The 13,590-nt window shown below is 54.1% G+C and overlaps 2 protein-coding genes across 2 annotated transcripts in view; one reads left to right on the forward strand and one right to left on the reverse strand.

Moving 5' to 3' along the window:
* Window positions 1-2,619: 2,619 nt before the first annotated feature.
* On the reverse strand, window positions 2,620-3,457 carry LOC127749792 (uncharacterized). Its single transcript, XM_052269477.1, has 2 exons — window positions 3,122-3,457; window positions 2,620-3,047 (listed from the first exon to the last, which is right to left on the reverse strand). The coding sequence occupies exons 1-2, from the start codon at window positions 3,179-3,181 to the stop codon at window positions 2,709-2,711; spliced, it is 399 nt and encodes a 132-aa protein (XP_052125437.1). The 5' UTR covers window positions 3,182-3,457; the 3' UTR covers window positions 2,620-2,708.
* Window positions 3,458-10,532: 7,075 nt separating this feature from the next.
* LOC113212421 (calcium-transporting ATPase sarcoplasmic/endoplasmic reticulum type) overlaps window positions 10,533-13,590 on the forward strand; it is a gene marked incomplete in the record, with an annotated part of 36,240 nt that continues 33,182 nt past the window's right edge. Inside the window, 1 exon segment of the mRNA XM_052269470.1 lies at window positions 10,533-10,677.

A 13,590-nucleotide genomic window follows, 5' to 3' on the forward strand; every position in this document is an offset into this window, starting at 1 on the left:
GAAGAAGAAGAAGAAGAAGAAGAAGAAGAAGAAGAAGAAGAAGAAGAAGAAGAAGAAGAAGAAGAAGAAGAAGAAGAAGAAGAAGAAGAAGAAACATCGGCGGCAGCAAAGGTGCAAATCTAAACGATGCGGAACAGGCTGGCCCAGCCTCTGTGGTGATCGATGGCTGCGTTTCCCAGAACACGAGTTGAAATAGTGGCCCTGTCCACCGCCATCCCGTCCGCCCCTGCCTGCCGTGCCGCAGCGGAGGCTGGCGGAGGAGGCAGGCGCGGCCGCGGCAACGTGTGCGACGTAACACACGCGATCAACGGCGTTATGCAACCCTCATTACGTTAACCCTCGAGAGGTGTTTGGTGGGGAAAGAAAAGAAATGGGTTGAAGAATGCTGTATAGCAGTTGACGTTAACAAACAAGAGAGAGAGAGGGAGGGAGAGAGAGAGAGATCTGCGTTAGCTGCTTGAGGGAGATTGGGAAGGGGTTTGGAAAGAGGAGGGGGGCAGGGGGTCGTTGGGGAGGGCAGTAAAACGTCTCGGCCAGACCTCGATTTCCGAATGGCCGTCGTCGGCTGCTTGTTCGGGAGGAAGTGACTCCTGCTGCTCGGCTCGGCCGCGCGGCCCAGGGGTGCCCAGGGGCGGCTTTGGCTCGCGAGCAGGACGCACCCAGACGAACAATTGATTGCGCCGTTGTTCTATTTCCCACCGACTGTGTGATGTGATTCGGGTTGAAGGTCTGGTGGTGGCGCTGCCGCTGCCGCTGCCGCTGCTGCTGCCGCGGCCCCCGTGGGCGGGGAGCATCCGTCTTTGTCCCTCTCACAAGCGCGAGCGGTACACTGCCAAGGGATCGACACGTCGCCCGCGCTGCCAAACCATACCGTGAGAAACGGCCCGGGCGCCGTGAGCCATCAGAAATGATTTAACAGAAGGCTTCGCGCGAGATCTTTGTTCAGCCGCGACATGTTGTGCGTGACAGCGATGTGGCATAACTGATGCTCGAGTTCCTAAGGAACAAATCGTCCGGCCGCGTCGGCGTCCCGCTCCGCGCGGCCGGCGCATAGCGTTCGCCCGACCCGCGGCCGATAGCCTCGCCAGCGGCGCGGGGCGGCGGCGCGCGGTGCCTACCCGGCCGGGCGGGGCCCAGCAGACTGGAGGGAGGCGACATCAGGCCTGGGACGTCAGCCTGGGCACTAACAGGAGGTAAAGTGAAGGGTCTTGTTGTCGAAAAGTTCGGTCGTCGCTCGTTTGCTTGTGTCGTCTGCCGGCTGCCGGTTGTCGCCTCGGGAGCGGCTTGTTTCGTCTGCAAAATAGAAAGTCCCGGGGCAAACGCGCTGAAACACACCATCAACGAGAATTCAAGGTCGGGTTGGGGGAGGCGACGACAACGTGTGTGTTAGTGTGTGTGTGTGTGTGTGTGTGTGTGAGAGAGAGAGAGAGAGAGAGAGAGAGAGAGAGAGAGAGAGAGAGAGAGAGAGAGAGAGAGAGAGAGAGAGAGAGAGAGAGAGAGAGAGAGAGGGCGACGGATGGGGAAATAACATGACGCCAAATTTTCTACGCGTCAAACACCGTGACGTCATGGCATCACGGCGGGCGGTTATGGAATGACGAAAGGATGAGGGAAAGGGGAAAGGAGAGTAAAGGGGAGAGAAAGAGACAGAGAGAAAGAGAGAGAGAGGGGGAGGGGTGCGCGCAGCTCAGGAGAATAGGCCCTTGCCAAGACGCTGGCCGCGCTGCACGTGGCTCTCGTATGGCTGGGCAGGCGACAGGGGCGGAGAGCACGCAGCTGGGGTGTGCCCTGGCGTGGTAGGAGCAGGATGGGGGTGGGAGGGAGGTGGGGGTCGATCTAATTTGCACTGTCCTTGTGAAATTTTATGGGCGAGCTATGCACCTAAAAAAACAAATGCATTATCTTGAAACAAAGTGATGCATACGAGTAAAAGGAGTGCGTGAACTTGTTTCAAGTATCTGCAGTTTTGGGTGTGTGGTGAGATTGTGAGAGCGAAGGATAGAATGTTTTTCTGGGTGAATATGAAGAGAAATCTTCTACAACGGGTAGGTACCGGGGCTATGGGTTCCGTCCGGCGTTCACCCTGGAACTCTCGGCAGCCGTCAACGGCGAGGATGACGACGGCACAGATTTCGCAGAGCGTGCAGGGGTCTGTCCGCAAAGTGGAGAGGGGGGAGGCGGTGGCGGTGCACCCGGCCGACGAGCGAGCACGCTGCCCCCTCGAGCAGAGTAGACCGAGCACAGGTGGGTCCAATCGCACGCTGGTAGCAGCGCGGCGGCGGGGGTGGGCAGCTCAGCTGCTGCTCCTGGTAGGGCAGAGGAGGAGGGCCCCTGCCCGGCTCCCACCCGCTCCCGCTCCGATCTGTATCAGTGGGCCAGCCCACTCCATGTATTTAAAAACCCTCGTCACGTCTTTTTGACGCGCGCGCAGATCCGGTCTATACCAACTGACGGGGCGGTACCAGCGAGGCCACGACTCTTTCATCTACCTCCCAGTGTTTGTTCTTTTTGTAATATTACAATATTACTACACGGTTCGTTTGTGGAGTGAGAGAACTGTCGCGAATACAGTTTAAGATTCTTATTTAATCATAAAACATAAAACATTGATCCACCTGGAGTACAGAATTTATGTATCAGGTGGCTGATTCTCCTCGGTTACCTGCATCTTTACACTACCGCGCTTGCGTGCATTATTCCAAGGGATATTAATTTGTTGCAAAGTTGGGTTCTCCTTGATCCAATGACCAGCCTTCCATGAAAATCAAAATATTCCTTTGGTTAGATGTAAACGGTAATTTCCTTAATTTATTAAACTGATTTTCTAGGTGCAGTTGAATTGCCTCAGGCCCGAGGGGTGGATGACTGGGCGGCTCCTGTGTACAGGCCAAAATGTACTCCAGGTGTTCTCCGATTGTACTCCGGCTGTTTTTGTCGCAAGTTCTCCGCGTACTCCGGCTGTACTCCGGGTGTACTCCGGTGTACTCTGCGCGCTCCGACCGGCAACACTCAGCGTTCTCCGACTGTACTCCGTGTACTCCGTACTCCTGTGTACACGAAAAATTCAAGTCGCCCACCCTCGCTCAGGCCACAGCAATGAGCAACATTCTCTTGCACTAACCTCAACTGCTCTCAGTCCAGACCAGTCCAGTCTTTTGGTTGACCAGTGCACTCTGCACATTATTCAATGCTCCTTTCTTTTTCTGACAGCTTCATTTGTTTCATGATATCGACTTTGATTCACAGCCACTCTTACTTGTCGCACACTTCGATCAACAGTGACTACTCAAAAAGCCGTTGCAGTTCTCTGGACTCAGAAAACTGAACTAAGAGTAGAGCGGCAGCCTCTCGAGTAGTCCTGCGTTGCGTGGTTACTTCAAAGAAGGTAAGGGATCAACCAGGAAGTAGAAACGTCATTGGCGTAATTCGCAGTTCCGAAACTGCTAAGTCCAGCCTCTGTAAGCTCTCACAGCACTGTAAAAACAAACACTGAAAACAGCGTTATAACGCACGCTATCACTAGATGATAACGCGGTGCACATTTCAGTTTTTGTGGAATATTTTCTAAACGAGCTCTGAGATTTAATTTTCGAAAGCTTCATCAGATTTCCCGCGAAATTTCCGATCAAACAAGCCTACATGTGATAGGGTTCGGAGTTCAAATAATAATACTGAATAAGACGTGTCCTTAGAGAACATTTGTTCAGAACCAGAACCCTATCACATGTAGGCTCGTTTGTTAGGAAATTTTATGGGAAATTCAATGGTTTCTTTCAAAGATTAAATGTCAGCGCTCGTTTAGAAAATATTCCACAAAAACTGAAATGTGCACCGCGTTAGCATCTAGTGATAAACACGCGTTAACACGCTGTTTTCAGTGAAGGTGGGGATCATCATTCCTCTTGGGGTGTAACTGAGTTTAGTGCCTTTACAGAGGCACTAAAAGATTCGCACGCCTGGAAAGGCACTGAAATGCTCTGAGGTGGTAAGTTTGAATGCCTCTGCTTCTCCAGTGAGCGCCTGGTAGGTAGGCAACATCATTCGTGCGGCGCATGCATGTATTGCGGGCTGGCCTACCCCGAGTCTCGCAGGCGCGGAGCTCCCGTAATTTGCCGAATGAATCTGTGAAAAACAAACTTAATGATTGCTCATTTTGCGTAAAATTTGTCCATCATTGCGTATTAAAAGTACGCAAGGAGAGCAGGTGCTGGTTCTTTTTATAAGCCGCGTATTAAAAAGTTGACAACAATTTAGTGTGCCTGTGCACACACACGCGCACTCAGTTCTTGCGGCGTATGCTAGCTCCTCCTGCCTGCACGCCCCACCCCCCCTTCCCCCTTACCCTTCCGCCTGCACACCACAGCGCGCGCGAGACAGCGGGCGTCTGTCATCCGTGCAACAACAACAGCTCCATCCCTCCACGAGTCATGGGCTCTGCCCGGCCCGCTATAGCCTACTGTCCCGTCCCATGCCAGCCCAGCCCAGCCGGGAGCCAGACTCCGACGGGACGGGGCGGGGACGGGCCTCGAAACGTGGTGTATGGCCCGGCTTGGCGCGCCAAACCGCGGCGGCCCAGCACATGGCGCAGCAGCACGACGGCGGGGCGGGGCGGGGCGCGGCCTCAGGCGAGTAAAGCCCCTGAGGTCCTCTGGGGCCAGCCAGGTCCCCCGGGAATAAGCAGCAACGAGGCAATCAAACTGGGTGCTGTGTTGTATCACGGCGCCAAAGGGTTGGAAGGAGAGGGGGATGGGACAAGGAAGGCAACCGCAGACGTCGCCACATCAGACGCAGTGCTTTTCACACTATTATTATCATCTTTTGCTATGTGAAGCTGCTGTGGCGCCGTGCGTAAGCTGTACTGTCTGTTTTTGTTTTGTTCTTGTGTTTGTTGCTTTAACTAAAGTCTCCACATGCACGCGCGTGTGCGACACTATCTGCCCTGTCACATCGAACACCCCCTGCTCAATCTTAAATTAGGCCGTGTCGGTGATGCCAAACGGACGCAGGTTGCCTGACGCTCGGCCCTTGCGCCTGTCAGTGGCACCGCGCTGATGTGATGGGCGTGACGTCAGCGCTCCCGGGGGGCGAGAAGTGAGTGGGAATCAGGTGAGCGCGAACACGACAGGACGTTTAGGGCGCCGAGGGCCCGTTTAGCGACGCTCGCTCCGTGTTGCTCCACGGGCTGCAGCCCCCCCCTCCCCCTACTCACACCGCGTTACTAGCGCGCCGCTTCAGGTTGCGGTGGGGTGGCCCCCTCGACACCACAGCAGCAGCAAAGGCATCTGGCCCAGCGAGTCGGGTTAATCTGCTAGACACAGCCTGTGTCAATCTGGAGATTATCCCGAGCGTAATCCAAGGTTTACCCGGGGTTATCCAGGGGTAATTCGACGGTTTCAAGGTCTAGGGCAAATCGGGGGTAATCCATGGTTATCTGCGGTAGGCCGTTGTACTGTACACGAGACCTCAGAGTAGTGTTTCCGAGTGTTTCTTCCTAGGCGCAAGGGTTCAACAGTACTGGACCATGATGTACCGGTACCGAGGATCGAACAGCATTGTGACAACCATCACAATCCCACTCTTTCAACAGAGCGCTGTACTATATTTGCATCGGTGGCAATTCGTGCCAACAAAGGCAATGTCCCCATCTTCAAAGAGTGCACGGGACTCACACTGTTCGATTTTCAGAGTCATGTGGTCAGTGGTCACGTTTTTTCCTCTAGTGGTTGTCAAGTTGGTTTTCGTCATTTTCTCTGGGGACAACTATCGTGCGTGCGTGCTAATATTGCCCCTCTAAAATTCCTCGAATTTGTCGCAAGAAATAATATGCCAATAAAACTTTACATTTCCTGGGGCAGAATTTTCATTGGGTTTTGTGTCCAGTCGGGCTTTCCGATGTCGAGGTCGGTTCAATGGGATTTTTGTCTCCGAAATCGTCAATTATTTCCGCTTTTGATGTCAATTCTATTTTGAATTTCTGCTTTATGGGTTTGTTGTTGTTGATCCTCTGCTGCTGCCCTGCCGCGCGCTGGTCGCCGCCGCCCCCCAGCCGCCACACACGTGCTCAGGGTGGCGGAAGCTTGCCCTTCTTCCCCTCTGCTCAGCACTGCTCAGCACTGCTCAGCACCGCTCGGCTCTGCTCAGCTCTGCTCAGCCGCGCCCGGCTCCAACCAGCGCGACGCTAATGGGATTGCATAGAGTTCAATGTCAGGTTTAATGGCCCGGCGTTGCGCCACGTCCGGGGAGATGGGGACGAGTCGATCAAAACACGCGACAGACTGCCAGGAGAGGGAAAATTTAAAATGAAAGAAGAAGCACACCAACCACACGTGTCCCGTGCACTGGACCAAAACATGGCGTACAGCTAGAGAGGAAAGCACAGTTCCCCATGCATTCTCGATTTATTGACTTTTTACAAACTCGAGCCGTTATGTCATGGCCCTCACCCTCACCCTCACCACCAGCACCAGCACCACATTTTTTGATTGTTCTCTTATTCTTACCCGACCACCCCGGGCCCGCGCCTCCCCCGCCGCCGGCCCCGCTGAGGCTGGCCGCGCTATTCGCGTCCCGGTAACCTAATTTAATAAGACAGTCCCCTTCGCTAATTGCCTTGTGCATTGCATTGTGGGCAGCAGCGCCGGCCCGGGCCCGGCCGTGCCGCTCGGTCAGTCGGCTGTGCTCGCCGAGGTGCTCGCCGCGGCTCATGGCTGCCCTGTGCAGTGGCACTTCTCCAAATGGGAGCGAGGAGCGGGTGGCGGTGGCCCGACTCAGACCAGCGCCATGAGGCTGGCTCCCTCCCCGCGCCTCCTCACCACCATATTCGTCCTCCTTCTTCTTCTTCTTCTTCTTCTTCTTCTTCTTCTTCCTCTTCTTCTTCTTCTTCTTCTTCTTCTTCTTCTTCTTCTTCTTCTTCTTCTTCTTCTTCCTCCTCCTCCTCCTCTTCTTCTTCTGCTGCTTCTTCTTCTCGCCGTAGCCAGCCCGCTACTGACCATCTCCTTCTCATCCTCACAGCCACCCTCGTCCCTGGTCTATTCTCTCGCTCTCTCTCTCTCTCTCTCGATCGGGATTCATAGATGTAAAGGTGCGTGATGTTTCTAATGCTGTGAGCTCAGCTCATGCGCTGCCTCGGCTATATTGAGGGCTGCTCGCCTTTGCATTGTTGCCGAGTCTCAGGTCTGGGGTGCCGCAGTCGCAGCCGCCTGGGTGGGTCAGTCAGTTGCAGCGGCAGCAGCCCCTCAGCAACCAATCACTTTCGCTCCAGGGGGAGGGAAACTGCAATCCCACAAAAGTGAAAATTATACAGTACGCGAGTGGGGCCTGGCCCACAGTCCTCCTTTCCTGCCCTGCCGAGTCCGAATAGGGTCACCATGGGTAACTCCAACCCACCCCCCTTCCCTCCTATATCCTATGGTCTCTTCCGGAAGAGTATCGCAGCAAGACGCTAGAGTGAAGGTGACATTCGCCCGTATGTCGGCAAACCGCCCCCCGTCGCGTCAGGCGGGCCTTTGCTCGTGTTTGAACTCTGCGGCATTTTCAGCAGCCAACCCCACCCAGCCCCAGCAGCCCCCTCTGTTCTATCACCCGGCCGCCAGCGTTAACGGCGCACTCGCCTCGGCGCCAGCCTACCAGCCTCGCCTCGCCTGTCGTTTGCTGCGACATTAACCGCGCCTATTCACGACACTATTTTTCACTAAAATCGGAGCAGCCCGCACAAAAGCCGACGGCCTTGTCTAAACTGATTGTGATGTAAGGAAGGAGCGGAAGCTGATTGTTTTTCGCTCCCTCTTTTGTTTATGTAAACAGTATACCGTTGCATTTTCAGTGCACCGTCCGTTTGTCCATAAAGTACGTACATTTTCTCTGTGATTGACGTCAGCGCCTGCGAGACTTGGGGTAGGCCAACCCGCGACACACGCATGCACTGGAAGCAAGATGTTGCCTACCTAGCAGGCGCTACGTGCGTGGCCTCGCATCATAGAATAAACTGGGCAATTTCGATTTCGTAATGGCGAATGCCGAAGGCAATTCATCTCCCAGTGGCGAATGCTGCAGCACTGTACGTTACAGTGAATTTCCGGTAAAAGTTACGCTGATGCGCCCTGCAGGTTGGTTCAGTCACCACAGCAGCTTACAGTGAATATTCGCTGGCGCGAACAGGGCTGCAGGGTTCGGCTTTCAACAGTGCCCTCCACCTTCCCCGTGCCCGGTGCCCCGTGCTCCTCGTACGCTCCACACGCTCGTGACGCCCCCTGAACCATGACGAGAGTGTGACGTCAGCGGCCCTGCTGGTCGGCGCGGGCTGTATGGCTTGGCCGGGACGGGCTGCGTGCCGCGGAGGCTTCGCATATACAGTGGCTGCCCAGGAGGGAGTTTCATGGTCACAAAAACACAAAACGCGCCCGCGCAGGCCCTCTCATTTATCTTATCCCTTCTCTTCCTTCCTTCCCTCTACCGGGAAATGCCCGGCCGTCGCGGGCCTGTCGAACAACTAAGTTGCAACGCGCGGGGGATGAGCTAGTGATGATATCTTCTCTGCTTTTCGCAGTGTGCCAGCGAGGCGCCGCGCTCGCCCCGCACCCGCCGGCCGCCCCGGCACATCAGGCTGTAAAAATAAATTGCGTCGGGATCACAAAAGCTTTCAGTCCAACACGGAACTGCGACCGCGACTACAAGGTCCCTGTTCAGAGAGCCGTCGGTTCACGGAGACAGAAGAAAAGCGAGAAGGGGAAAGGGGGGGGGCTCCTAGGCGGAGGGATGGCAGAGCCTAACGCTTGTATACTCTTACTCGTAGTTTATCTTTGTTGCGACGCGTTGTCATATCACGACATAATTTGCCGAGACTCTCCTCCGCGCCGCCACGCCGCGTCCTCCCTTCAATGGCTTACAAAGGGCACCTTTTGAGGTGTAAATCTCCGATTTCGTTGAAACTTGGAAAATGTAAGGGTTATTATAATAGAAGTCGGATGGCATTTGAAATTTTACCTAAACTTAACATTTACTAGGGGTTTATTTAAGCCTTACACACTGGCACCACTTTGACGAGTGACCCCTTAGAGCACTGCTTTACATTTTTCAAAAAATTTCTTTTTTAACATCTTACTCCTACCCTATATAGGGCAAAACTAACTGTCAGGTTTAGGAAAAATTTCAACGAAATCGGAGATTTACACCTGGAAAGGTTCCCTTGTTAGTTATTCATATATCTTCATCGGGAAGCTAAAAAAGTAAAGAGAAAACGGGGAAATGAGAAAAGAGTGAGACAGATGTGTGTACCTTTAGCTCGCGAGACTAAACCCCACGTCAGTGTTACCCCTCCGTTCGTACCAGGGGTTTGGCTTTACATAACTCACAACGGAACAGTAAGATCAGGCAGCAGGCCAAGATGGTACTCCATCCATACAGCACGCTGTGTCAAAGGCTGGAATAGAAATTAAAATAGAAATAATTGCACGGGGCAACATCATCTGTGGAAGGGTACAGCTGATTTTTGTGACTGGTACGTCTTTTTGCATGTCTAAAAAGTTTTAAAATATGTTTCAAACTAAACCTCGAGAGGACCGTGAAAGGTCACATTCGGACGTTACTGGGCCGGCCGCTGACACCAGCCAAGCCTCCACGGCGCCCGAGGATCGGCCTGCCCGCCGCGCTCGCCCGTCCCGCGGTACAGTATGCCACTGATACACAGGCGCTCCACGCCGGCGTCTGGAGTTGCGGATGTGGAAGAGGGGAGAGACGAGGAGGATGCCATAGGTGCAGATAGGCATGGGAGGAGTGTTTTCGTGGTGTTTTGCTTTGTGCCGTAGCACTGCCAACACTGCCCTTCCAAACTTAATTGTTGTGAATATGTAGAGTGGGTGGGGAGGGGGGTGTTCTTGTACATCTGTGTGCGCCAGTGTGCAATTCTTGTCTGTTTCACGTGTTTTCCGATTTATTTCCATGTGTTGTATGGTATGTTGTATTTTTGTGTATTTTTGGTAGTTCTCTGCACATGACTTCTTTGAGTTGGCCCCCTCTCGGCCCTCTCTGGACCCAGAAAATCCTCTCCTTGTCCTTGAATAAGAAAATTGTTTTTCTAAATTGTAACTCAGATTAGATAAACTTGTCACACAGATCAGAACTGGTCGAACAAACATGCAGAAGTGTTCAACACGTGCACAAATGTCGAGCTGATGATTTTCCAACGTACCGCACATTCTTAGTCGCTTGCAAGTTGTAACTTAGTAATAAAGTAAATAAAGTAGTCATAAACACAGTAATAAATTGTGTCTACCAGTTAAATTCATGTTTTACCAGAAAGCAGTTAGGTGGTTCAAATCACGAACAACTCACCCTGACCTCGACAACCCTCTCTCCTTACCAACAAAAGTATCATGACACTTTTTTCTTTCTTTTTTACCCCGGGGAGTTGGCAACACCTCCTTGTCCCGGGTCCACCCCTGGTCCACCCCGGGCATCCCCCTCTCCGTCCCCCACCTCCCTGCTCGCCAGCTCGCAGCGAGGTTACTTAAAGGCCTGGCTCTGCTCGGCTCGGCCTGTTCCGTTCGGCAACGCAAGCGTTGCACTCATTTCTCTCCCCCCTATAGTAATTTTTCCCTTGTGCCCGGTGATGACCACGGGGCCGGCGGTGTGAGCTCCCAGTGACAGTTAGTGGATAAAAAAGACTTTAGTGCAGTGCTGGTAAGTTTGGACGCCCTGTGCGCGTTGGAGGTGTCGGTGTCTAGTGTTGTCGGTGTGGAATGTCGCCAGCATGCGGTGCGACAGAGTGCAGCGAACAGTGCAGCAACGTCAGCTCAAAAAGTGCATCAAAGTGCGACGTGCGACGCCGACCTGCGGATTACTTCGGGGACAGAGAGAAAGAGCAGAGGGTGAAGGAGGAGGAGGAGGAGGAGGACGTCCACGCCGGACGTCACCGTCGAACGTCTTGTCGACCACCCGCCGGGCCGGGCCAGGCGCCCGCACCCCGGGCCCCGGGCCACCCACCCGCCCGCCGCCGCCTCAAGACAAGCTGTCTGTTCAGTGCTGACCGACTGGTGACAGAAGTGGTGGCAGCCCCCGGGCGGCCCGTCCTGCCTGACCCGCCCGGCTTGATGGACTCTCACTCTCTCACCCTCGCACTCTATCGCTCTTTCTCTCTCTCTCTCTCTCCCTCTAGTTATACTCCCGCGCCTGAATAAACAGTGCTGTGTAAACATATATACAGATTGCGATTAAGTGAGTGCATCTGTGGTCGGGATATGTACTCGTCCTGATTGGAGAGTGGTGATGGTTGTGGTCTAGTTGTGGTGCGAGTTGAGTGATGTCTGGACTTCTGGTTACACCGGATAATACTTTCTTTCTTTACGGGCGAATGTTATCGCTTCATGAGATATGTGTTTTGAGTGTTATACCTGCCTAGTAACAAAGGGGGGATTTCGATACACCCTAAAAATAACTAGATGATATCTAGATTCACCCTTCTTGATTTTCGTCCGATAGAGGATTGTTACCATGTTGGTCCTCGCAACTCCGGGTTGAAGGTGGACTGACGGGAAATCTCCTACATTTTGACGAGCAGTCGGGGACCCTAGCTTTCGTGGGCAGACTAAGCACGATGTTATCACGATTCTGGCTTGGCTCCTGGTTGGGGATAGTCTCTCGTTTTTACGCAGTCTATTTCGTTATTTTTGCAGACAGAACGAAGCCGAGGGGGCAGAAACCGTGGCTGAGGACGCACTCGCTGTGAAAAGAGGGGGGGGGGAGGGGGGGGCAGGAGAACGGCGTGCAGAGGTGGGGGATTATGCCATTACTTTTCCCCGCACCCCTCGGCTCTGATTTGGCACCGGCACGCTCGGCTCCGCTCTGTAGTACGTAGCGCCGCGTAGCGCTTGAAACGTAAATATCTCGAACAACATGGTCCAATGTCACGCCGCCGGGGCGGGGAGATACGACGTGTGTGTCTTTTAAACCCCCCTGGGCTGGGCTGGCCAGCCCGAGCAGTCAGCCAGTCAGCCAGCCAGCGAGCCATGCGAGCTCGGCAACGCGCACTCAAAATTTAAATAGAATCCCGCCGTTTTCCCGTCACTGGCACTCGTCCACAAATTAGCCGAGAACACATTTCGAAAAAGATACCAACATTTGGTTTTAATTGCGGTTGAGGTCTTAACGTTTTATCTCTTTTGAAACCGCCCTGATTTGAGTTGGTGCGACGTTGACGCTACGATTCGCATCCAATCGATTAAGAGGTGTGCATGAAGTACAATCGTAGAGGGGGGTGAGGGAAAGTCTCAACCTTTTATTCAAGGAATGCAGACGCAGTTTGGCGATGCACGTCCAGGTCCTACTGGTTACCTCTGCCTCTTCTCCTACAAGCGCTGGTCTTTTGCTTTCAAAATAGCTCCTTCATAAATTGACAGTGACATGCTAACTTCTTGGCACCCCTACCCTCTCCGGACCTGACCCGCCCAGGGCTACTACGCGTCGCTTTCTGTTCCTCCCTCTCGTTTTCTTCATCTGCCTGTCGCTCAGTCAGTCAGTCGCTCAGTCAGTCAGTCAGTCAGTCAGTCAGTCAGTCAGTCAGTCAGACAGACAGACAGACAGACAGACAGACAGACAGACAGACAGACAGACAGACAGACAGACAGTCGGCCAGTCTCCCCTCCTCGGTCTTCCGCCCCGCAGCCCAGCCCTGCACCTGTCCGATGAAGTCCGACCCTTTTCCTGGCAGGGTACAGCCCACCCCACTTTACACCCCGACACGCACTGCCACGCTCCGCTACGCTTGGCCACTCCCAGCCGCGATGTTTCACCCCGCCCCCCGCCCCGCCCCGCCCCGCCACTGCAGCCTAACGTAATGGCCCCCTGTCTCTGACCACCCCTCCCCCGTTCGCCGCTTTTACTTCATTACTTATAACACCTACCGTATCGTCTACAGCGCGCTTTGCCTTTGTATTACTTTTCTGTATTACTCTTTTAAAAAGGATTGCGAAATATTCTGTTACTATTTGACCTGTTCCCTGCACAATTTACGTACGACTACTAAGGTCCGCGAGCAGGTAAAATTGGTTACTGTCCCGTGAATAAAATAGTTTCCCGACAAAAGGAGTGTGTACCTCACGCTCGGCCATCCGCCCCCAGCAGCTACCACTAGGGCTTCCATTGTAGTACGGCCCTGGGAGGGCCTGGGAGGGGGCGGGGGGCTTTGGGGTTGTCCGATGATGGGGTTCTCTTCTGAGCCTAGGGGGCCGTCCGACGAGGTCCAGGCGCATGACCACCACCTTTCAACTGTGTGGCTCTGAAACATGTGAGTAGATTCAGAGTAGTTTTTATAGGGGTAAAGTTGTAGACCGCGCTATGGCCGTATAAGGTGTGTGGAAGGTACGTCGCCAATGGCAGAAACTTATGGCTCGTGCCAGAAGTACGGGCGGCTGCCGCTTTGTGCTCGTCCCATCGCGATCGGGAGCGTTGCCACGGCGCGGTGCGGCGCGGTGCGGCGGCTGGGGCGGCTCGCGCGCTTTCTGTTGCGCAAGTCTCCGGCCTGCAGCGGAGCCGCTATTTTCATCTGAGCAGCTCGCCGCGCAGGGCGAGCGCCCCACGGCCCGCCGCCCAGCCGCT

Source organism: Frankliniella occidentalis, unplaced genomic scaffold, assembly GCF_000697945.3.
Source record: "Frankliniella occidentalis isolate FOCC.00 unplaced genomic scaffold, Focc_3.1 Scaffold93, whole genome shotgun sequence".
Taxonomy (NCBI): domain Eukaryota; kingdom Metazoa; phylum Arthropoda; class Insecta; order Thysanoptera; family Thripidae; genus Frankliniella; species Frankliniella occidentalis.